The sequence below is a fragment of the Eptesicus fuscus genome, chromosome 24 (genome assembly GCF_027574615.1).
Source record: "Eptesicus fuscus isolate TK198812 chromosome 24, DD_ASM_mEF_20220401, whole genome shotgun sequence".
Lineage (NCBI taxonomy): Eukaryota > Metazoa > Chordata > Mammalia > Chiroptera > Vespertilionidae > Eptesicus > Eptesicus fuscus.
The window spans coordinates 8,023,990-8,045,639 of record NC_072496.1 but is presented as its reverse complement, the minus strand read 5'-3'; the positions used below and the strand labels follow the sequence as shown (position 1 = coordinate 8,045,639).

Here is a 21,650-nt window from a genome sequence, read left to right as displayed (position 1 = left end):
TAATTTTGTGGTCCCTTTCCTATTAATAAGTGTTGTACTTCTTCGGTATGTATGAGCCTGTTTCCAGGGCGTTCTCATTTTTAATTAGAACTTCAGTCACCGCCATTCACCCTTTCGATTGCCTGGCGGAGACACAGTCCCACTCCACGAACATGACCTCCTGTCCCTGGTGGGGGACGGGACATCAGGGGGTACAGTCCATCTGGCGGAGATGGCCGGTGGGTGGCTGGGAGGAGACTTCTCCAGTGGCCAGTAGGAGCAGCTGTTCCTGCCCTCGTTTCCCTGTGTCAGGTTCTGGGACTGAAATGAACCCCCGTCCCCTGTGAGGGCAAGGTGTTCACTTCGCTATACCCCTGAGTAAATTGTGGAAATGATGAAAAATCATGCTACCTTTAAAGTCCACCGTTAACATAGAGAAGCGAAATCTTCCCTTTAAATTTCTGAAGAGAGCCCGGCCTGTGTGGCTCAGTGGTTGAGTGTCGACCTATGATCCCGGAGGTCACGGTTAGATTCCCGGTCAGGGCACATGCCCAGGCTGTGGGCTCCATCCCCAGTGTGGGGCGTGCAGGAGGCAGCCAGTCAATGATTCTCTCCCATCATTGATGTTTCTCTCTCTCTCTCTCTCCCTTCCTCTTTGAAATCAATAAAAAAATATATTTTTAAAAAATTTCCGAAGAGAAATTAGGGTGAGAGAGAAATAGAAATGCACAACATTTAAGGCCTCGGAGCTGTTTTTTCTATAGAGAATATGGGGTCCAAAGCCCTGTGTTGTTCTGGGATGTTCCTGGATTTGGGGAGAAGGAGAGGGTGCCCTGAGATTGGAGAATGAATGGGACAGATGCATCTGTCCCCAGACTCCCGCCCCTGGGAGGGTGGCGAGGACACCTGGGCGCACCCCACTCTCCCCAAGCCTGGGAGCTGCCCGCCGCCTGGTTTCTAACTCGAACTCGGGCTTTGCCTTGCACATTTTCCCTTTTGGCCCGTTTTAGGTTGAATAAACAGGCCACAGGCATGCAGATCAATCAATGGGCAGCTGGTAGCCTTAGTCACGCGCCCGGACGCCGCGGGCAAGGAAGGCTGAGCCACGCCCCCATCCCGCGCCCTGGCCCCACCCCGCGCCCTGGCCCCACCCCCTCGGGAGGACGCGGCCCTCTGATAGGCCGGAGGGCGGGGGTTCCGGAGCTGCCCTCCAGGGCTCCGTCCAAGGGTCACCCCCCACCCAGCAGCTCCCTCCACCCCCGAGCTGGGGCTGGCGCGCACGTGACCGCGGTGACCCCGCGCGCTCCCCGCACGCCCGCCGCCTGCAGCCGCTGGGCCATGGGCTCCTCGGCGGGGAACCACCTCTACGTGCGGGTGCTGCGCCTCCCCGAGCCGCCCAGGCCCTCCTGGCTCGGGACGGCCGCGCTGGGCCTGGGCCTGGGCGCCGTGGCGCTGGGCCTGGGTCTGGGCGCCGTGGCGCTGGGGAAGGTCCTCTGGCGCCGGGTGCGGCGCAGGGGGCGCCGGCGGCGGCAGGTGGGCACCGTGGCGCAGCTGTGGATCTACCCGGTCAAGTCCTGCAAGGGGGTGGCGGTGAGCGAGGCCGAGTGCACCGCCCTGGGGCTGCGCAGCGGCCACCTGCGGGACAGGTACCGGCTGGCTCCGCGAGGTGGGGATGGGGATGGGCAGCGGGGACCTGCTGGGGATGGGGTGGACGCGGGAGGCTGCAGGGGCGCTCACGGGTCCTTCCGGTAACCCAGAGCGGGCGGGACATGGAAAAGAGAAAGGGTTGCATCACCTGGAGCTGAGCACCCAGGGCTGCCACCTGCTGTCCCGGGCTGGCCGGCTTTCCACCTCCCCAAGGGCTCTTGCGCATCTTGCGCTCCTGCTGAGCTGTGGCATGGGTCCCCGGGCATGTCCAGCAGAAGCCCTGAGCCAGGATTGGGCCCCCCACAGCTCTTCTCCTCGCTATTTTTTCTCACCGTCTCTTGAGAACTTGGGGCAACGTGGAGCCATCTCCCAGCCCCATTCAAAGAGCGCTCCTAGGCCGGCCACTGGCTAGGATGGAAACTTGACGCTCAGGTTTCTTGCAGCTTAAAAAGCGCCATTGCAATGTCATTGTACTGTATCAGTTAAAAAAAAACAACAACAATACATGTGCTGAGCTAATATTCTCCCTAATTCTCTCAAGCTGGTTTTTATGGGTTAAGAACCCGGTTCCGAGCCACGTGCTGTGGAGGCTGGACTCTGGTTCCTTGCGCCCTGGTGCGTGTAGAAGAGCGGTTCTATCCATGCTCTGTTGGGTAGGCACAATCCCTGGGAATTCCTGGGGTTCAGTGATGTGAACTCCTGGGGTTCGGTGAAGGCTGCAAAGGCCCCAGAGCAAGCGGCTTTGTCCTCCTCGGGGTCTGGCTTCAGGCCACCCCGGGCCTCATTGTAAGTCTGCACCTCAGACTCCTTCCTTTTTGAGCAGCCCTCACCGCTTCTGTGGGTAACACAGGGCTGAGGGCTGCCACTTCCTTCCTGCTCCCCGATAGAGGGCATGGTGACACCTTGGGAAGGTGAGCCCTGCCTCTTGGCTTCAGGGAGGAAGCCAGCAGTCCCAGCTCTCCCACGGTTTGCACGGAGGACTCCGGAGGATGGCGGCATTGACTTTGTGGGCCCGGAGGCCAAGGGCATTGCCCTTTCACTGTGTCGGTTGGAAATAGATGTACTGAGCTCACAGTGCAAAGGGCAATCGTAAGAGCTGGCGTTGGTGCCAGACCCTGGGGTACACGCTTCACTGTCCTGCTGCCAAGCAATGTGACCCGGAGATGCAGTCCTCTGTGGCCGCTGACTCCGCGTGACCAGTGCCAGGATGCATGGGAAGGGACCCCAGGAACGTTTTGGGGAGGTCAGGAACGGCATCATCGCTTGAGCTGGAAATGTAAAAATGATGATGAAAGGGTAGTTCAGGGAAGAGCTTACATTGACCTCCTTCTAATGTAGCTGCACACCTCAACCCCCACGACTGGCTGGGGTGATGACCCAAAGTACCTGCCATATTTTCTTACACACACACACACACACACACACACACACTCTCTAGAGGCCCGGTGCACAAATATCGTGCACAGGTAGGGTCCCTAGGCCTGGCCGTTGATCAGGGCCGATCAGGGCCTTCCAGCTGCCAGCAGGGGCCTTCCTTCATTCCATGCCGCCCCCTGGTGGACAGCGCTCATCATAGCAAGCAATCGAACTCCAGGTCGAACTCCTTCAGGGACAATTTGCATATTAGGCATATATATATATATTTCTATATATATATATATATATATATTGATTTTACAGAGAAGAAGGGAGAGGGATAGTGAATTAGAAACATCGATGAGAGAGAGACATCGATCAGCTGCCTCCTAGCACACTCCCTACTGGGGATGTGCCCGCAGCCAAGGTATATGCCCTTGACTGGAATCGAACCCAGGGACCCTTCAGTCCACAGGCCAACATTCTATCCACTGAGCCAAACCGGTTAGGGCCATATTTTCTTCTTATGTGCACAGATCCCCCTAGCACAAGCTCACCTCTGCAATGGTAATCATCCGATCCAGTGTGAACCGAAATCGCCCAAACATCCTTATGTGTAGCTCCCTTGGGAGCTGAGAGGCAACTTACACAATTGCATGGTTTTTCTTGTGGAAACGATTCTTTCTGTTGCTCTTATTTCTCCTTTTTTTTTTTTTTTCCCCTCTCTTTCTGGGAAGTACCTCTAGACCAGGAGTCCTGGCCAGAAATGCCATTGTCCATATTAACAATAGACCTTTCGGTAAATTGTGGAATTCACAGTTCTGAATGCAGAAACATTATCTTTTTTTAAAAAAAAAAGGGGAGGCTGGCTTTGGCAAGGTGTACATGGCATTGAATGTGGTCAGCTGAACCCCAAGCTCTGTGAACAATATAGCAAGAGCCTTTGTACCTCAGTGGGCGGGAGCCCTGCTGTGGGTCAGGCTCTGCGGGCCTTGAGGTCTTCCTGGGAAATATATTATTGTCCTTTCCTTGGGGCGGGTTGAACGAAAGTGGTCCGACTTTCATTCGAGATGAAAATATAGTTCACATCTCTGATTTCTGTGCCACCCATCCAGGAGCTCAGCAATGTCCTGTAGAAATTATGTCAGATGCTTGAGTGGCTATGAGACCCTTTGAAATGAACGGAAAGACCCAGTCCTGCTGGGCTGCTGAGCTGATGTTTCGGACAGACAGACAGACACACACACACAGTCACTCACACAGCAGGCCCACGGGGTCCCGACCGTGCGTGACTGGAGGCCCTACAGACGGGCAGCCTGTCGGGGCGGTCCATGCACATCTTGTCTTTCGCAAATGGCAGGTTTTGGCTGGTGATCAACGAGGCGGGGAACATGGTGACTGCCCGCCAGGAGCCGCGCCTGGTCCTGGTGTCCCTGACCTGCGAGGGGGACGCCCTGACCCTCAGCGCAGCCTACATGCAGGACCTGCTGCTGCCCATCGAGACGCCCTCCACCAACCCCGTGCTCAAGTGCAGGTACGTTGCTGGCCGTTCTTAAAGCCCTGGCGTGAGTGTTTCGAGAAAGTTCGAACTTCGGAGAGAATCCTGAGAAAGGTGGTCAGCAATTAGCTATGGATTCCAAGTCCTCGGGATCATGAAGTTTTCAGAAATGTGGGTTCCCGTGGGGTTGACGGCCATAGAAGTCCCGTGTTGGAACACCCCGGGGACAAAGGCATATCGACCTGTCAGCGAGGGACAGAGGATACCCCCAGAGGCTGAAGAACCAGTGTGGGGTGGGAGTGACTGGGGAGAGGGGCCTGGAAGAGGTGAGAGTAGACCGATGGATGGCCTTGGACTGGCCCTACTCTGCCTGGAAAGATGACCCAGAGATGCAGTCCCAGTGTGAGATAGGGGAGAGTCACAGATGGCTCTGTGACCCGTGATACTCAGGTCTAATAAAAGGAGGTTCCAGCCCTGACCGGTTTGGCCCAGTGGATAGAGCATCGACCTGCGGACTGAAGGGTTCCAGGTTCAATTCCGGTCAAGGGCATGTACCTTGGTAGCGGGCACATCCCCAGTGGGGGGGGGTGTGCAGGAGGCAGCTGAATCGATGTTTCTCTCTCATCGATGTTTCTAACTCTCTATTCCTCTCCCTCTCCCTTCCTCTCTGTAAAAAAATCAATAAAATATATTTTTAAAAAAATAAAATAAAAGGAGGTCCCAGAATAGAAACAGGCAGCTGGGACCTGCAGTCACCGGGGGTTGGAGTCCCAGTGAGTGGGAGAGTCAGCCAGGAACCCCTCGTCCCCCCAACATCAGAGGGGCGACAGGAAGCAGTGATTCCGGGGAAACTAGCATTGCTTCTAAGAAATCAGGCGTAGAGTTGATTTTTTAATCCTCTTGTGGGGAGAATTAAAAAGTGGTCTAATTACACTTTTGTTCCAGTTGCTGCATTTTGAATTAGAAATGCTAAAGGTAATCCATATTGTAGAGCGTGTCACATCAAAAAATGTAGTTAGCTGCAAAAGGTCCAAAGACCCCTGAAAGTTCATAGAATGCAACCAGTTATAGAACCAATATAATTTTTAGAATATCCTGGAGTTTTAAGCATAATAATATGCTTCTATTATAATTGGTGTTTTATTCTGATTGTAAAACAAATATATACTCATAGTTGAAAAACTGAAAAATGCCAAAAAGAAAAAAGAAAAACAAAACCCATCTGAAATAACTATAGTTAGTGTTTTGCCATATTTCCTTTCTTTTTCTATGGCTAATATTTTTAAAACCAAATTGAAATGATTCAAAAAAATTAGAGTCTTGAAGTTGATAAATATTTTCTTATATCGTTAAAAAAATCTTCTAAAATCCAATTTTTTGTGTTGGTAAAAATGTTTCCTTCTGTGGGTGTTGTTTCTGCATTTTAACACGTCCCTACTTTTAGACATTTGAAGTGTTTTTAATTTTTTTCCAGGTATGAGGAAGAATGTGATAAATATCTTTCCACTAGAGCAGTGGTCGGCAAACCGCGGCTTGCGAGCCACATGCGGCTCTTCGGCCCCTTGAGTGTGGCTCTTCCACAAAATAACACGGCCTGGGCGAGTCTATTTTGAAGAGGTGGTGTTAGAAGAAGTTTAATTTAAAAAAATTTGTCTCTCAAGAGAAATTTCAATCGTTGTACTGTTGATAGTTGGCTCTGTTGACTAATGAGTTTGCCGACCACTGCACTAGAGGCCCGATGCTCGAAATTTGTGTAAGGGGCTCGGTCCTCGCAGCCGCGATGGCTTGCTTTGGCCTTCTCAGCCCTGGCTTCGTCCGGAAGGACATCTGGAAGGACGTCCAGAAGGTCGTTTGGCTGTCCGGTCTCATTAGCATATTATGCTTTTATTATTATAGATAAGTCTTTGTTAATATCTCCTATTATTTTCTTGGGGGGGGAATTTAGCAGTGGTTTTGTTAGAATCAAAAGCTATTGAGCTTTTGATATATTCCTTTGCAGAATGGTTATACCAGCTATATAGCCACGAGCAATGTATTGGGCATATCTCTCTAATTACATTCTGACCGTTATGGTCAAAGATATTTTGCCATTTGTGTGGGGGAAATGGGGATTTCATGTTGATTTAATGTGCATTTTTAATATGCCTGCTGCAATTTGTATTTCACGTCTGTCTATCTCCTGGCTCCTGTTTGTCTGCCACAGTTAGATTGTTACCCATACTTCTTCGTGGTGAAAATTTTCATCCCTTAATTTTTAACCCATTTGCAATGGCGTGAAAACGTGCTGCATGATCCCGTATAGGCTTTGGCCCCTGCCCCAAAGACTAACCAAGAACCTGTTTGGAAATTGCAAATGAGCAATGCTCAGACTCTCAGGGCAAAGATGTCCAGAATCCGCTGGTCCATATGACCCAAAGTCATCTACAAATTCAGTGCAATCCCTACCCAAATTCCAATGGCATTTGCCACAGAAATAGAAGACTACGATCCTAAAATGTGCATAGAAACACGAAATACCCCGAATAAAGCAATCTTGAGGGGAAAAAAAAAAAAAAAAGAACAAAGCTGGAGGCATCCCACTTCCTGATTTCAAACCATACTACAAAGCTACAATAATCAAAACATTACCGGCATAAAAATACTAGACAACAGATCAACGGAACAGAATCGAGAGCCCAGAAATAAACACATGCCTACAGAGTCGATCAATATTTGACAAAAGAGCCAAGAATTATCGCTGGGGAAAGGACAGTCAGTCTCTTAGAGAAGTGGTTTTGGGAAAACGGGGTATTCACAGAAGCAGGGACAGGCTAACATCATGTCTCCTGATGTGGGTGGGGCATGGTAAGGTCCCCCGATCTGCAAAGCCAGGCCCACTCTTTGCTTCTGCCCTCCCCCCCCCCTGCAGGGTGCACGACCTGGAGATCCAGGGCCGGGACTGCGGCGAGGCAGCGGCCCAGTGGATCACCAGCTTCCTGAAGACCCAGCCCTACCGCCTGGTGCACTTTGAGCCTCACATGCCGCCGAGAAAGCCCCACCAGATAAAGGATGTGTTCCGGCCCACAGACCAGGTGAGAGAGTGCCCTTGGCTTTGGCCCTCGGGTGACCGATGGAAGGCAGGCTTCCTGGGAGCGGAGAGCCCATGGGGCAGGGCGCATGTCTGCTGAGCTGGGCGCTGTGGTTTTGCCCCCAGGCGAGCGGCCACCCCCAGGCGGGTGCCCCTCCCCCCCCCCCCAGGTGATTGCAAAAATGTAGCCGATCCCTTGGAGACATTTGAGTTTGCTGATTTGGGGGAGACGCTTGCATTTTTGGCCAGGTGCATCACCTTGCTGTTTACATAAGCCTGCTGGTGCTCCTGGGTTCCAGAGCTGGTCTGCAGCGGTAACTTCTGCTCCATTCTGTGGCTGCATCCCTCTGGCCTTTTATTATTATTTTTATTTTTTATTTTATTTTATTTTTTAAATATATTTTATTGACTTTTTACAGAGAGGAAAGGGAGAGGGAGAGAGAGTTAGAAACATCGATGAGAGAGAAACATCAATCAGCTGCCTCCTGCACTCCCACTGGGGATGTGCCTGCAACCAAGGTACATGCCCTTGACCAGAATCAAACCCGGGACCCTTGAGTCTGCAGGCCAACGCTCTATCCACTGAGCCAAACCAGCCAGGGCTTATTATTTTTTTTTAATCCTTACCCGAGGATGTTTTTCCATTGATTTTTTTAGAGAGAGTGGAAGAGAGAAGGGAAGACAGAGAGAAACATCGATGTGAGAGAAACACATCGATTGGTTGCCTCCTACATGCGCCCCAACCAGGGCCCGGGCCAGGGAGGAGCCTACAACCACGGTACATACCCTTGACCAGAATCGAACCCGGGGCCCTTCAGTCCGCAGGCTAATGCTCTGAGTCCAGCCTTTGTACAGTTTGCAGTTGGGGTCAGATCACCGTGGGGCACATAGGTGTGTGCCAGGCAATCCACAGACTTAAATGACGACACCGGCTCTTCCAGGAACAAGGCTGCACGGAGTCATTGTAACAGTGGAGTTGGGAGCACACTGGAAGAGAGAGTTAGAAACATCAGTGATGAGAGAGAATCAGTGATCAGCTGCCTCCTGCACGCCCCCTACTGGGGACCGAGCCCGCAATCTGGGCATGTGCCCTTGACCGGAATTGAACCCAGGACCTTTCAGTCCGCAGGCTGATGCTCTGTCCGCTGAGCCAAACCGGCTAGGGCCAGCAAGAGTCTTGAACACTGATGTGCAGGTTGCATAAAAAATAAATATCCGTGGAATCAGTGAATGATTTTTTTATTCACACACAATGAGGTCATCGAGCCCAACCGCCTTAGTATCAGTTAAGATATTAACCGTGAGAAACTAGAGGCTTGAAAAGCTGGAGTGACTTCCCCAAGGGCACTAGCCCATGGACAGTTCTAAGATCCCAAGGTCATGTCCACTTCACTCCCTCATGTAATCCCCGTTATCTGCAAGGCCTTCCGAATCACTGTGACTTTTCTATAAAAAGGCCCGGCCTGCGTGGCTCAGTGGTTGAGCATCAACCTATGAGCCAGGAGGTCTCGGTTCGCTTCCCAGTCGGGGCACATGCCCGGGTCTAAGGCTCGATCCCCAGCCGGAGGTGTGCAGGAGGCAGCCGATCAATGGCTCTCTCTTATCATTGATGCACTTGATGTCTCTCTCTCTCTCTCCCTCTTCTTCTCTGAGATCAATAAAAATACATTTAAAAAGAACTAGAGAAATATTTAAAGAGATTGCGGGAGGGAGAAGAGAGGGTCCCAAGGATTAGACCCGCCTGACCTCTGGGAAATCCTTTGTGTCATAACAGTTTGTTTCTTCTTCAGATCGCTTACTCTGACGCCAGCCCGCTCCTGATACTCTCTGAGGCTTCGCTGGCGGATCTCAACTCCAGGCTGGAGAAGAAAGTGAAGGCAATGAACTTCAGGCCCAATATCCTCATTTCGGGCTGTGGCGTCTATGCGGAGGTAACACCAGCCTTCCTTGCCTTTTTCCTTGGATTTAACTTTTTTTTTTTAAAGGTCTGAGTGTCTTTGAAGTGACATTAGGTTATTTCTAAAGGTGCATTATTGATTGGCCCTGCACAACACAGCAGTTCATTTTTTTATTTCCCGTTCGCCCCCCATCAGTATTGGGAGGGGGGGGGTCACAGATATAGACAAGGCAGAGATGTGCTTTGGGGAACAGTTCCGGGGCTGAGGTATCCTGGGAGAATTCCCAGGAAGCAGACGAGTTTCTGAGCCACGTTTCCTTAGCAGAGAGCCCGTGGGGCAGGGACCATGGGACAGGGATGGGAAGGTGCTTTGCTGGTTGGTCGGGGGCCTCTTGGGGAAGACTGGCCTCCCACCACGGCTGCTGGAGGCTCAGTTTTTACATCAGAATTCTGGGAGGACACACACATGCGGTGCGTAGCAGCCTCTGTCTCTGCTCATGCTTCTGGCCTGTTCTTTGGACCCTTCTCCACCCCGAGGACCCCTGAGGAATATCCTTGCTGCCTTCTGCATAGTTCCACGTGGATGCTAATCTCAAGGTCAGGATGTCCGAGACCGAGGCTGAGTTTCCCCCAGCGCCTGCTCCCCCCAGCCTGGCCCGTCTCAGTGCCTGGCGGCTCTGACTCCCACATACCGACTCCCCTGTACTGGCTCAGGCCCCAAACTGGGAAAACGCCCCCCCCCCTTTTTTCTTCTCTCTCCCTCTCTCTCTCATGTCCCACATTCAAATGGTGGACAGATCCTGGTGGCATTGTCCTCCTGTCCTCCTCCTCTCCCTCCCCGGGCCATGTCGTCACCATCCTCTCTCATGTACTGGTCTCCCTGCTTCTACCCTGACCAACGCCACCATCGAACATGGTCAGAGGACGCCTGTAAGTCACATCCCTGTCACTCTCCTCCTCAGCCCTCCCCTGATTTCCCATCTCTCTTCAGGGAACACATGGGGTCTTTACGGCGCCGGTCGCGGCCCTGTGTGATCGATCCCGCACCCGGCCAGGTCCAGGGCTCCGTGTCCTCTCGCTCTCCTTTCCTCTCTCTGTCTCTGCCGCAGCCACACTGGCCTCCTTCCCACCCAGGACCTTTGCACGTGCTGGTGCTTCGGCCGGACATACCTTCCCTCACACATCTCTGTGGCTCCCTCCCTTAGCTCTTCCCTTCCCTGCTGGCCACCTCGAATCTTGCCCCTTGCCCCACTTAGAATCCCCTTAACACATTTTTTAAAAATGTTTTTATTGATTCATTTTAGGAAAAAGGGAGAGAGAGAGAGATGTTGATTTGTGGATCTACTTAGTTATGCATTCATTGGTTGATCTTGTATGTGCCCTGACCGGGGATCGAACCTGCAACCTTGGCGTATTGGCACAGCGCTCTGACCAACTGCGCTACCTGGTCAGGGCACCCCTGGCCTTCTTTAAAAGCCCAGGTTACAAGCCCCCTCCTCTGAAACGTCGTCTCTGACCACCTCCAGGCCCCGTGTCTGGGTAGGAGGGCTTTCATGAGCTCTTCACGTGTTTAACACGGCTCTGGGCCCGTAGCGTGCACTGAACGAACAGTAGTTTCTCCTTTTCGTCCCCTTTGCCAAATAGATTCCTTCTAGGGTGCAGTTTTTTACCTAATTTACCTGTGAATCAATTCCTAACAGTTTTTTAAAATACATTTTTATTGATCTCAGAGAGGAAGGGAAAGGGAAAGAGAGACAGAAACATCAATGGTGAGAGAGCATCACTGATCGGCTGCCTCCTGCACGCCCCCCACTGGGGATGGAGCCCACAACCCGAGCGTGTGCCCCTGACCGGGAATCGAACCCGGGACCTTCCAGTCCGCAGTCCAGTGCTCTATCCACTGAGCCACACCGGCTGGGGCCCTAACAGTTTTCACTGCACATAAAAGGGTCTCTGGGAATACTGCTTAAATCCTCTCCTTTTGGATCCTTCATGTTTTCATGTGATGTCAGTGACCCCCGGTGGAGAAATGGACACAGTACAGGCTGGGGCTGCCCTGCACCGAGGTGTCCCGCTTTCTGGACTGTTGCGAAATAGGCAGTTACGAGGCCCATTTCATGATTTAAAAGAAAAGCCTGCAATACACATACCAAGAATAATACACACTGCCCAGCTGGTGTGGCTCAGTGGTTGAGCCTCGACCTATGAACCGGGAGGTCACGGTTCGATTCCCTGTCAGGGTACATGCCTGGGTTATGGGCTCAATCCCCAGTGTGGGGCGTGCAGGAGGCAGCAAACCAATGATTCTCTCTCATCATTGATGTTTCTGTCTCTCTCTCTCTCCATCTCCCTTCCTCTCTGAAATCAATAAAAAAATATATATATTTTTGAAAAGAGTAATATAGACTCTTAGAGGTAAAGTTCTGAGCGTGGAGCTCTGTCTGGGCGTTATGATGCACAAAGTACTGGGCAGGTCCCTTTGAACTCCGGGTTTTTATCTTCAGCCCTCAGGCCGAGGGCCTGCCTCTGAGGGTAGAAGGCCAGGCTGCAATCAGACCTTCCTGTCTCCCCGTGTCCTTCCTTCTAATGCCGCCTGGAGTCCCCCGCTCGCTCCTTTGTGCCTCTCAGAACCTCCGCCCGGAAGACTCGGTTCAGATCCCACCTTTTCCATCAGACCTCCCGTGACCCCAGCAGCCTGACGATCTGCCCTCTCCACCCCCAGTAGACTGTCTCCTACTGTTACACCAGCACATGCCCCGAGACCTTCAAGGCCTTTTCTCCGTGTCTCTGGGACTTTTAAAAAGAACGCTGGCTATTCAGTGCTTCCTGTTTGCATGTCGTATCTCCCCTGCTGGGTCGGAGGGCGCGCAATCCATTGATTTGATTTGTCCTGAAAAGTAGGCACCAGCGACCCCGGCCAGCCATAGGGGAGCTTCCAGTGCCGATGCAAAGGGAACGAGGCTGTCGGGCCTGCTGCTGATTTCTTCCTATCCGGCCGGAGGAGATACAGACGCACGTGTGCAGTGACCTAAGGGTCTCAATCCACCTCAGTCGCACACAAAGCGATCTAACACAGCCTCTCCAGACCCCCTCCTCGCTTTCCCCCCACTCCTTCTGCCCCCTTCTTTCCCCGCCCCTTGGAGTCCGGCAGCGTCAATCAGGGCGGCTTCCTGCAGGAGGCGGGCTTCAATCACAGCTGGACCAGTGAGAGGAAAGGGAGCATTTCATTCCAGGTGAATGAACTGACACATGGAAGGCAGAGAGAGGGGCAGGAAGGTGGGTGTCTTCACGGGACTGACGTAAACTCTGCCATCTCAGATGCGGGGGACACGTCGGGCCGAGGGCTCCCGAGTGCTCACGTGACCTTTGCGTCCTGTCCCCTAGGATTCGTGGCACAAGCTTCTCATTGGGGACGTGGAACTGAAGAGGGTGATGGCTTGTTCCCGGTAAGACCCTCCCGCCGCTGCCCGGGACAGGGAGGGGCGGGACCAGGCCACTGTGTCCCCGTGCGATGCTGTGGGTCTGTGTGTGCAGGTGCCTTTTGACCACCGTGGACCCGGACACGGGCGTCATGAGCAGGAAGGAGCCGCTGGAGACCCTGAAGAGGTAGGAACGGGCTGTAATATCTCCAAGAAGGAGCAGTGAAATGCCACCACACACACACACACACACACACACACACAGCCTTGGAGCTGACGGGACCTAGGGACTCGGATCTGGGAAATACTCCGGGGAGGTGGGGGTGGGGCTGGACCCCATGTGTTCCCTGAAGAGAGATGGGAAATCAGGGGAGGGCTGAGGAGGAGAGTGACAGGGATGTGACTTACAGGCGTCCTCTGACCATGTTCGATGGTGGCGTTGGTCAGGGTAGAAGCAGGGAGACCAGTACATGAGAGAGGATGGTGACACGGCCCGGGGAGGGAGAGGAGGAGAACGGGAGGAGGACAATGCCACCAGGATCTGTCCACCATTTGAATGTGGGACATGAGAGAGAGAGAGAGAGAGAGAGAGAGAGAGAGAGAGAGAGAGAGAGAAAAAAAAATTGTTTTTGTTTTTTTTTCATTGAGAATTCATGATGCAGACAAACCAATTAAAAAAAACAGACTCACATTGTTTAGCCATTTTGGCAAATTTTATCGCGGACCGAGTATTGGATGATACCGGAATGTATTAGGTGTGATAATGGCATTGCGGGGATGCAAGACGCGTCCGTGTGTTTGGACGAAGATGTTAACGTATGTGGGGAAGTGACCTGATGTCTGGGATGTGCTGCAGATTATTTTAGGGGGGAAAAAAATAATGACATGGGAGCCCTGGCTGGGTTGCTCAGTGGTTAGAGCGTCGGCCCAGGGACTGAAGGGTCTCAGGTTCCATTCTTGGTCAAGGGCACGTACAATCCTCAGCCCCAGTCAGGCTGAGGTGTGCAGGAGACAACGAATCTATGTGTCTACATTGATGTTTCTCTCTCTCCCTCTCCCTCCCTCTCTCTCTCCCCTACTCTCTCTAAAATAAAAAATTAAAAAAAAATCAATGGAAAAAACATCCTCGGGTGAGGATTAACAACAACAAAAAAATAACATGGGAAAAAAATGTGTCAAAAATCTTGATAAATAGAATCTGGGTGATAACTGTGGATTCATTGCACTATTCTTCTTTTTTTAATATATATATAGCCGAAACCGGTTTGGCTCAGTGGATAGAGCGTCGGTCTGCGGACTGAAAGGTCCCAGGTTCGATTCAGGTCAAGGGCATGTACCTTGGTTGTGGGCACATCCCCGGTAGGGGGTGTACAGGAGGCAGCTGGTCGATGTTTCTCTCTCATCGATGTTTCTAGCTCTCTATCCCTCTCCCTTCCTCTCTGTAAAAATTCAATAAAAAAAAAATATATTAAAAATATATATATATTTATTATTGATTTCAGAGAGGAAGTGAGAGGGAGAGAGAGACTGAAGCATCTATGATGAGAGAGAATCAGTGATCAGCTGCCTCCTACACGCCCCATACTGGGGATCGAGCCGGCAACTCAGGCATGTGCCCTGACCAGGAATCGAACCGTGACCTCCTGGTTCATAGGTCGACGCTCAACCACGGAGCCACGCCGGCCGGGCCCTGGGTGTTCTTCTCCGTGAGGTAGCAGGCAGGGCAGAAATGGGAGGTTCTGTGTCCCACCAGCCAAGCCACGGGGGAACTGACCCTCATCCTCTGCTGCACGTCTGGTTCTCTCTGCCACCAGCACGTCCCTTGGCGTCCGGCACCCTCCCCTGTGGATGTCAAAGGTGCCTCCAGTGGCGGGCACAGCCTCCCCAGAGCCCCCCGTGGGCTGGGCCGCGCCTCTGACTCTTCAGCGCCCCCCTCCCCCTCCATGGGAGCCTGTGTTTACAGAGGATCATGGATCCAAACACAGAGCGAGGGTGGGCACCCGGGGTCACGGGGTCCAGCTCGCTCTCCTGAAATTCCGCAGGCTCCCCGCAGCCCCCCGGGCCCCCCTCATTGCTCCTAAGCCCCCAGGAGACAGAGCAGCCAGCCTAGGTGTCTTCTCCTCTCGCCCAGGAGATTTAAATTGCCACGGAGGTAGTAATTTATGTTCCCCGGGGCAGGTGGTCATAAATCGGGCCGAGAAGGGCCCGGCCGCATGACATAAATCATGGGAAGCGAAGCAAACGGTGGGGTCCAGACGCCTCCTGGCTCAGGAGTGGGGTGCTTGGAGCCACACTGGCCCCCCCCACCCCCCCCCCGTGTCCTCGTGGTGCCCGAGGGCTGCGTTGTGCCCCAGGCAGGTTCTCAGCAGGGAGACCTCTCCGCTGGCCTTGCCTCCTGCTGCTGCCACCCACGGCGGGGCACGGGGGCATGTGTGTTCAAAACATCAGCCGGAGGCCCAGGGAGCCGTCCACTGGCAGGAACAGATGAGGAAGGAATTAGTCTCTCCTTTTATATTTTTTAATACATTTTTATTGATTTCAGAGAGGAAGAGAGATAGAAACATCCATGATGGGAGAGAATCATTGATTGGCTGCCTCCTGCACGCCCCACTACTGGGGATCGAGCCCGCAACCCAGGCATGTGCCCTTGACCAGAATCGAACCTGGGACCCTTTGGTCCACAAGCCTACGCTCTGTCCACTGAGCCAAACCAGCTAGGGCCCTTTTATTAAAAAAAAAAAAAAAATTTTAAATTTATTTCAGAGAGGAAGGGAGAGGGAAAGAGAGATAGAAGCATCCATGATGAGAGAGAATCACTGATCGGCTGCCTCCTGCACGCCCCACACTGGGGATCAAGCCCGAAACCTGGGCATGTGCCCTGACCGGGAATCTGAACCATGACCTCCTGGTTCCTAGGTCAATGCTGACCCACTGAGCCACGGGGGCCGGGCAGGCTTTTCTTTCCTATGTCATACTGAAAGGAAACGTTCTCCGGGTGGAGGGGCAGGAGGACACTCTTGCCATGTTATTCCCACGCATCTGCTCGCTCTTCCTGGGACCTCTTGCATCTGATGCCCGGCACAGACGCCCATACTGCTGCCAACAGAGGGTTTTACTCACCGGCTCATTCATCGGTCCCGCAAACGATTATGGGTCGCCCGTGACATTGGGCCCACGCTGGTGGGAGTAGCTGAACGGACCTGGACACAGTTCCTTGCCTCCAGGGACTCCCCATCTTGTAGAACAGAGACAGGTGCCCCAAACTACCCGACCAGGCATGTGAGTGCTGGAGGGGCCGGTGGAGAACGCTGCGGAGGGGCAGTTACCCTCGGTGGGGGATCCTGGGCTTGCTCCCTGGCGGGGGGGCGCGGGGGGTGCGCCATGGAGCTGGGCCTTGAGGATGAGGTAGAATTTGAATGCACGGGGATCTGGGGCATCCTGCAGGAATTTCAGAAAAATCACCAAACCAGTAAAATGCAGAGGGGACAGGACATGGAGGATGCCCGGGCAGTGCCGCCTGGGGGCATGGAAGGGGCAGAGAGGGGCAGGTTTGCAAAGGCTGGCGAGGGCAGGTAGAGGCAGTGGCACACTAGACTGCAGAGTGGGAATGTTCTTCTTCAGGCCCTGGCGAGCCATTGAACGCTTCCCGGCCCCGCAGTCATAAGACCAGAGCACACTTACAAAAGGAATACAGTCTAGCCCAGTGGTCGGCAAACTCATCAGTCCACAGAGCCACATATCAACAGTACAACGATTGGAATTTCTTTGGAGAGCCAATTTTTTTTAAACTTAAACTCCTTCTAACGCCACTTCTTCAAAATAGACTCGCCCAGGCCGTGGTATTTTGTGGAAGAGCCACACTCGAGGGGCCAAAGAGCCGCATGTGGCTCGCGAGCCGCGGTTTGCCGACCACTGGTCCGATGGTGGTTGTGCTGACAAGACATGAGGAGTCAGGAGGAGGGGTGTCTGGGAGAAGGAAGGTGATGACGGATGTCTAAGCACATCAAGTACAGGGACCGTTACCTGGAGAAAAGATGCCGCGAGGTGGCCACTGCTTGCACTTCTGCGGTGTGCGCACTGGGGGGCGCTCTCTGGAGCTGGGCCCCAGGGCCCTGTGGGGTTGATTCTCACTCACCTCAGCTCAGAGGGAACCAGGTGTGGCTTGAGCTCTCGCTTCTGTGTGGCTGTCACTCATCATGGTCTCTCTCCTGCTGTAGTTACCGCCTGTGTGATCCCTCTCAGCAAAAATTATACGGAAAATCGCCTCTCTTTGGACAGTACTTGGTTCCGGAAAACCCAGGGACAATCAGAGTGGGAGACGCCGTGTACCTGCTGGACCAGTAACCGGAACCCCCGGTCCCGGGAGAGCAGGTGCCTTGGAAAATGCCCTCGGAAATGCCACCCCTTGACATACCGTGTTTTGGAGCCGCCGCCTCCACGTTTTCTTGAGATCTCTGATTTCCGAGTCTTTGCTCTTGTGGATTTCCTTGTGTCTCGATGTTTCCAGTGTCCTGAGGCTCAAGGCAAAAAAAAAAAAAAAAAAATACAGTCTCCATGACTGAGTCGGACTTCCGGAAGCCACCTGACTGACAGGCGTCTGAGAATTCCGTGTTTAACTATGATTGTGGAATAATTCTTTCTCCTTCCTCTTTATTCACCTCCCTGGAGCGCTCACCTCCGTCATGTCATTGGTACCCCTTAGGGAAAGAGAAGAGAAGGAGGAAGAGTGGGCGAGTGAGATGAATGTTCTAGAAGGTTTTGTGACCGCAGGTGTGGGGCACGCAATGGGAATTAAATAGCTCCCCAAGCAAGGCTGGAATGTCACGTGGCTTTTCTCCTCGAGCCCCAGGGGAGCCCCCCGAAAGGGCACGGAGAGCGTAACCTGGGGGCGGGGGGGAGGGGTTGTGCCTGGGGGAGGGGTGCCAGGTCGGTAGATCTGTGGCTGGAGGCCGGGTGAGCTTGACCAGCCAGGTGTGACTTTGGGACATGGTCCATGGGGCTGTCACCACCTGTGCCGGGAGTCCAGGCAGGTGCCCCCGGAACTCTGAGAGTGGGACCCATTCCAGCAGTGCCTGATGGTGGACAGAGTGGCCCCCATCATAGGTGTGACCAGGGTGTTGGTGCCACAGCCAACAGGGCACCTCCCTGAGTTTAATTGGTCCGTGCAGTTCTGGAGGCGGGCCTGGAGGGATGCCCCTCAGAGAATTCCGGGACCGGGAGCTTTGGGAAGTCCTGCACGCCTCACGGCCCTCCCAAGGCCAGCAGCCCGCCGAAGGCCCTGGAGACCTGCACTTGGCGTTGAACACCACCCTCCCCCAGGCTGATCCCCTTGGAGACGCTGCTCTGACCTCCGGGAAGGGCCCGCCGGGGGCAGGGAGTCAGGTCGGCAGGAGAGACGCGTTCGTGGGAAGGCTGTTAAGTGAGTTCCTGGTCACGTGGAGGAGGCCTCTTGTGGGATGCGTCCTCCTGTCTTCTCCCGAGTGGAAGGATGGGACTAGGGCTTCAAAGGGCAAAGGGGAGGAGGAAAGGGTATCCTGGACTAGCTCTCCGTTCATGGGTCTTAGGTGGAAGCATTCTGTCTTCGGACTCGTTTTCCAAACCTGCATTCACTGATGGATGGATGGATGGATGGATGGATGGATGAGAGGCACCATTCTTCTGTCTGCTAGCCTGACTTCCATGGCAACGCCTCCCAGGTAGTGCTGCCTCCCACCACAACGAGCAGAATTACCCCAGGCCCCTACTGCCCCCACCTATGTAAGCATGCGCCCTGTGCTAGGATCTCTCATCAGCAAGAACAGACACTCTGTGCTCCCACCATGTTCTTAGAAATGAACTAGTGGGTTATGATAGCACCTCAAGTTGCCCCATTCCAGGCCAGGGGAAGACTCTGGCTCCGCACCACCAATGTTTGGGGATAATAAAAATGCGTTTTTAAATATATTCTTAACTATTTCAGATAGGAAGGGAGAGGAAGAGAGAGAAACATCGATGCTGAGAGATCGTGGTCATTGATTGGCTGCCTCCTGTACGCCCTACACTGGGGATCAAGCCCGCAACCCTGGGCATGTGCTCTGATGGGGAATCGAACTGTGACCTCCTGGTTCATAGGTCGATGCTCAAGCACTGAGCCACGCTGACTGGGCTAAAAATGCATAAAAAAAACAATAATCATCGGAGGGATCTCGGTGTCAGCTCTGACTGCGCTGTCCTCGGGAGGAGGCCCAGGCCACAGCCTTGACTGTGATCCTGCTCTCCCTCGATCGCAGCTGCAAGGGGTCTGGGGGGGGTGGGGGGAGCCACAGGTTCCATGCTCCCTCCACTCCCCCACCCCACCCCAGCTCAGGAGGAGGAGTTGCCTCCATCACACTATTACTCTTCCCGGACAGGCTGTGGGTTGTACTAAGCAACAGAAGGGGCTGAGAAACGACTTCCCATCCAGCTCCTTCCAAGGCCGATGGGTGGGTCAAGTTCACTCGCCTTTGGCTATTGACCAACCTAATCGACTCACCCTTGGTGGTCCTCGGGCATGCTCCCTTCCCTTCCCAGAACATTCTAGACTGCTCTTGCTCCTCCTCCCTCCCTCCTAGGCCCACAGCCCCCCGATTCCCCCTTTTCGTTCCCTTCTCTCTCCCCTCCACCAATCCCTGACCTGTGTCTCCCAGTCCAGACTGCGGTCCTGGTGGAGCCGTGTGGGTTCTAAGTCAAGTCTAACTGGTGTCTCTCTCTGTGGGACTTGCTGGGAGCACTGTCCATGAAGTCTCGTTGTCATCGTTATTTCTGATGAATATTTTTACACCTAATAGAGTCTCAGAGCGATCGTCTTTGCTTGGCCTGGGGGGAGGGGGGGAGATCACCTCCCCCATGACCGGCCGAGCAATTAGGACGGCCTGTGAGTCGGAGGCCCAGGACAGCGAGGACAGCTGGAGAGCTCGTCTCTGCAAGCGGCTCTGGTTAACATCAACCCCGAAAGCTCTTTGTAAACACGTGAATAATTGATCGTCCGGCGCTCACATAGCTACCGAGGATCTGAGCCCGTATGACTCATTTGCGAGCCATTCCTGTCGTCTGGCTGCCATAACATTGGAGGAATGATGATGGTTTCTTGGAGATTCTTCTGTGGCTAGAGTTGCCAAGACCGAGGCTGTAATGGTTTGTTATGATGACCTTTGTCGTTCCATTAGGGCTCAATTGCTTTAAAAAATGATGTGCGCGCACTTTCGGAACGTTTTTACCCTCTACGCTGACCTGACATCATAGTTTACATTACAGAATGTATTAATGACAGAGGAGTGTTTTCATGTCCCTGGGACAAGTTTTTAACAACCATAATCTGCCCTCAGTCATCATAAATACAAACGTATTGGTCAAACAGATCTCGTTAATGTGGCCAAGATAAATGCAAGCCTATATTTTAAGGCAGCTGAAGTCCTAGAGGATATATGGGGAGCTTTTTTGTGGGGCGAAGGGATCCCGTAGACCCGCTATCAGAAGGCTGAGAGAATGAGCGTTCCCCCCTCTGGCTTTCCTTTGGACAGATATAAACGTCACGGGGCTGTCGAGCAAGATTGTTCTCCTCGTTTCTGGACCCCATTAAGGCCCGGTGGGGTGAATCTCAGTTCTTAAAGCCGTATTCTTCTCGTGACGCTCACAGGGCTTTCGAAAAGCAACAGTGAAGATGGCACGTCTTAGCGGGGTGTGTTGCTCAACCGCATTTCCTTGAGTCCCGCCGCATCTTAGAGCTTTAATTCTATTAATCCCCCCCTTCGCCCCAGCTTTGTGCTTCCTGGGGGAGGAGTCCCGGTCCCTCAGATGTTTCTGACATTTCGCATCGTTCCAGTTGGCGATCCAGATGTTGGCAGGCGATGTTCTGGGCAGGCGCGGCAGGACGGATCAAACACTCCGTCTTCCTCTTCGTTACGTGACACTCCCAAGTGCTGGCCTTCATCCGTGGTGGCCACGTTGTACGCCTCTCAGGCAGGATATAAATCCTTGCTGGAGGAACACTTTCGAACCGTGTTTTCAGTCTGAACCATGAAAATGTGCTTAAGGCAGTCATGGCTCAAGCGCTACCTTCTGAGAAAGCCAGCTGTTTCCAGGGGTGAGTTCATCTCCCCCAGACACGGGGGACACGGCGCCACAGTTGACCTCCGTGTGGGTTGTGGTCACCTGGCAATGACTGATGAGGACTTCCAATCACACCGTTTACCCGCCTTCGCTGAGCAGAATCTTCCCTCTGCGTCTGCTCTGGCCTTTGCCGGCATCACACACTGGGCTGGAGAAATGTGATTTTGCCTGGAGCCTCTCTGGGGCTATTTGGATTGGGTTATTTTCAAAGTGTTATTGGTGTGAGGATGCTCTGTGATGTTCTGTGTGGTTTAAGCTTGTTTTTTTAAAAAAATATTATTTTGCTTTCAGAGAGGAAGGGAGAGGGGGAGAGAGAGAGAGAGAGAAACATCAATGTTCAGAGAGAATCATGGATCAGCTACCTCCTGCACACCCCCTACTGGGGATCGAGCCCACAACCTGGGCATGTGGCCTTGACTGGGAATCGAACTGTGTGACCTCCTGGTTAATAGGTTGACGCTCAACCACTGAGCCAAGCCGGCCGGGCTGTGGTTTAAGTTTTTTGATCTCTTTAATAAGGGAGGCACATACACCCAGTTCCGTGGTCAGCAAACTGCGGCTCGCGAGCCACATGCGGCTCTTTGGCCCCTTGAGTGTGGCTCTTCCACAAAATACCATGGCCTGGCGAGTCTATTTTGAAGAAGTGGCGTTAGAAGAAAT

General features: G+C 53.2%; 1 protein-coding gene across 2 annotated transcripts; it reads left to right on the top strand.

Moving 5' to 3' along the window:
- The first annotated feature begins 1,184 nt into the window (after positions 1 to 1,184).
- Positions 1,185 to 17,576, top strand: MTARC1 (mitochondrial amidoxime reducing component 1). 2 transcript variants are annotated; one of them, XM_008149895.3, is made up of 7 exons: positions 1,189 to 1,625; positions 4,343 to 4,516; positions 7,389 to 7,551; positions 9,338 to 9,478; positions 12,829 to 12,890; positions 12,979 to 13,050; positions 17,081 to 17,576. In XM_008149895.3, exons 1-7 carry the CDS (start codon positions 1,318 to 1,320, stop codon positions 17,205 to 17,207), a joined length of 1,047 nt encoding a protein of 348 aa, XP_008148117.2. In that variant the 5' UTR covers positions 1,189 to 1,317; the 3' UTR covers positions 17,208 to 17,576. The 2 variants fall into 2 exon arrangements, with proteins under 2 accessions (XP_054568907.1, XP_008148117.2); XM_054712932.1 differs by lacking the exons at positions 12,829 to 12,890; positions 12,979 to 13,050 and having other exon boundaries at positions 1,185 to 1,625; positions 17,081 to 17,173.
- Positions 17,577 to 21,650: the final 4,074 nt, after the last annotated feature.

What these genes read in the sequence shown, in the direction of transcription:
- MTARC1 (XM_008149895.3), top strand. Translation starts at nt 1,318, where the DNA reads ATGGGCTCCTCGGCGGGGAACCACCTCTACGTGCGGGTGCTGCGCCTC. An exon ending in GCTGTGGCGTCTATGCGGAG is followed by an intron (nt 9,479 to 12,828) that starts GTAACACCAGCC and finishes CCTGTCCCCTAG; the next exon opens with GATTCGTGGCACAAGCTTCT. An exon ending in AGGGTGATGGCTTGTTCCCG is followed by an intron (nt 12,891 to 12,978) that starts GTAAGACCCTCC and finishes CTGTGTGTGCAG; the next exon opens with GTGCCTTTTGACCACCGTGG.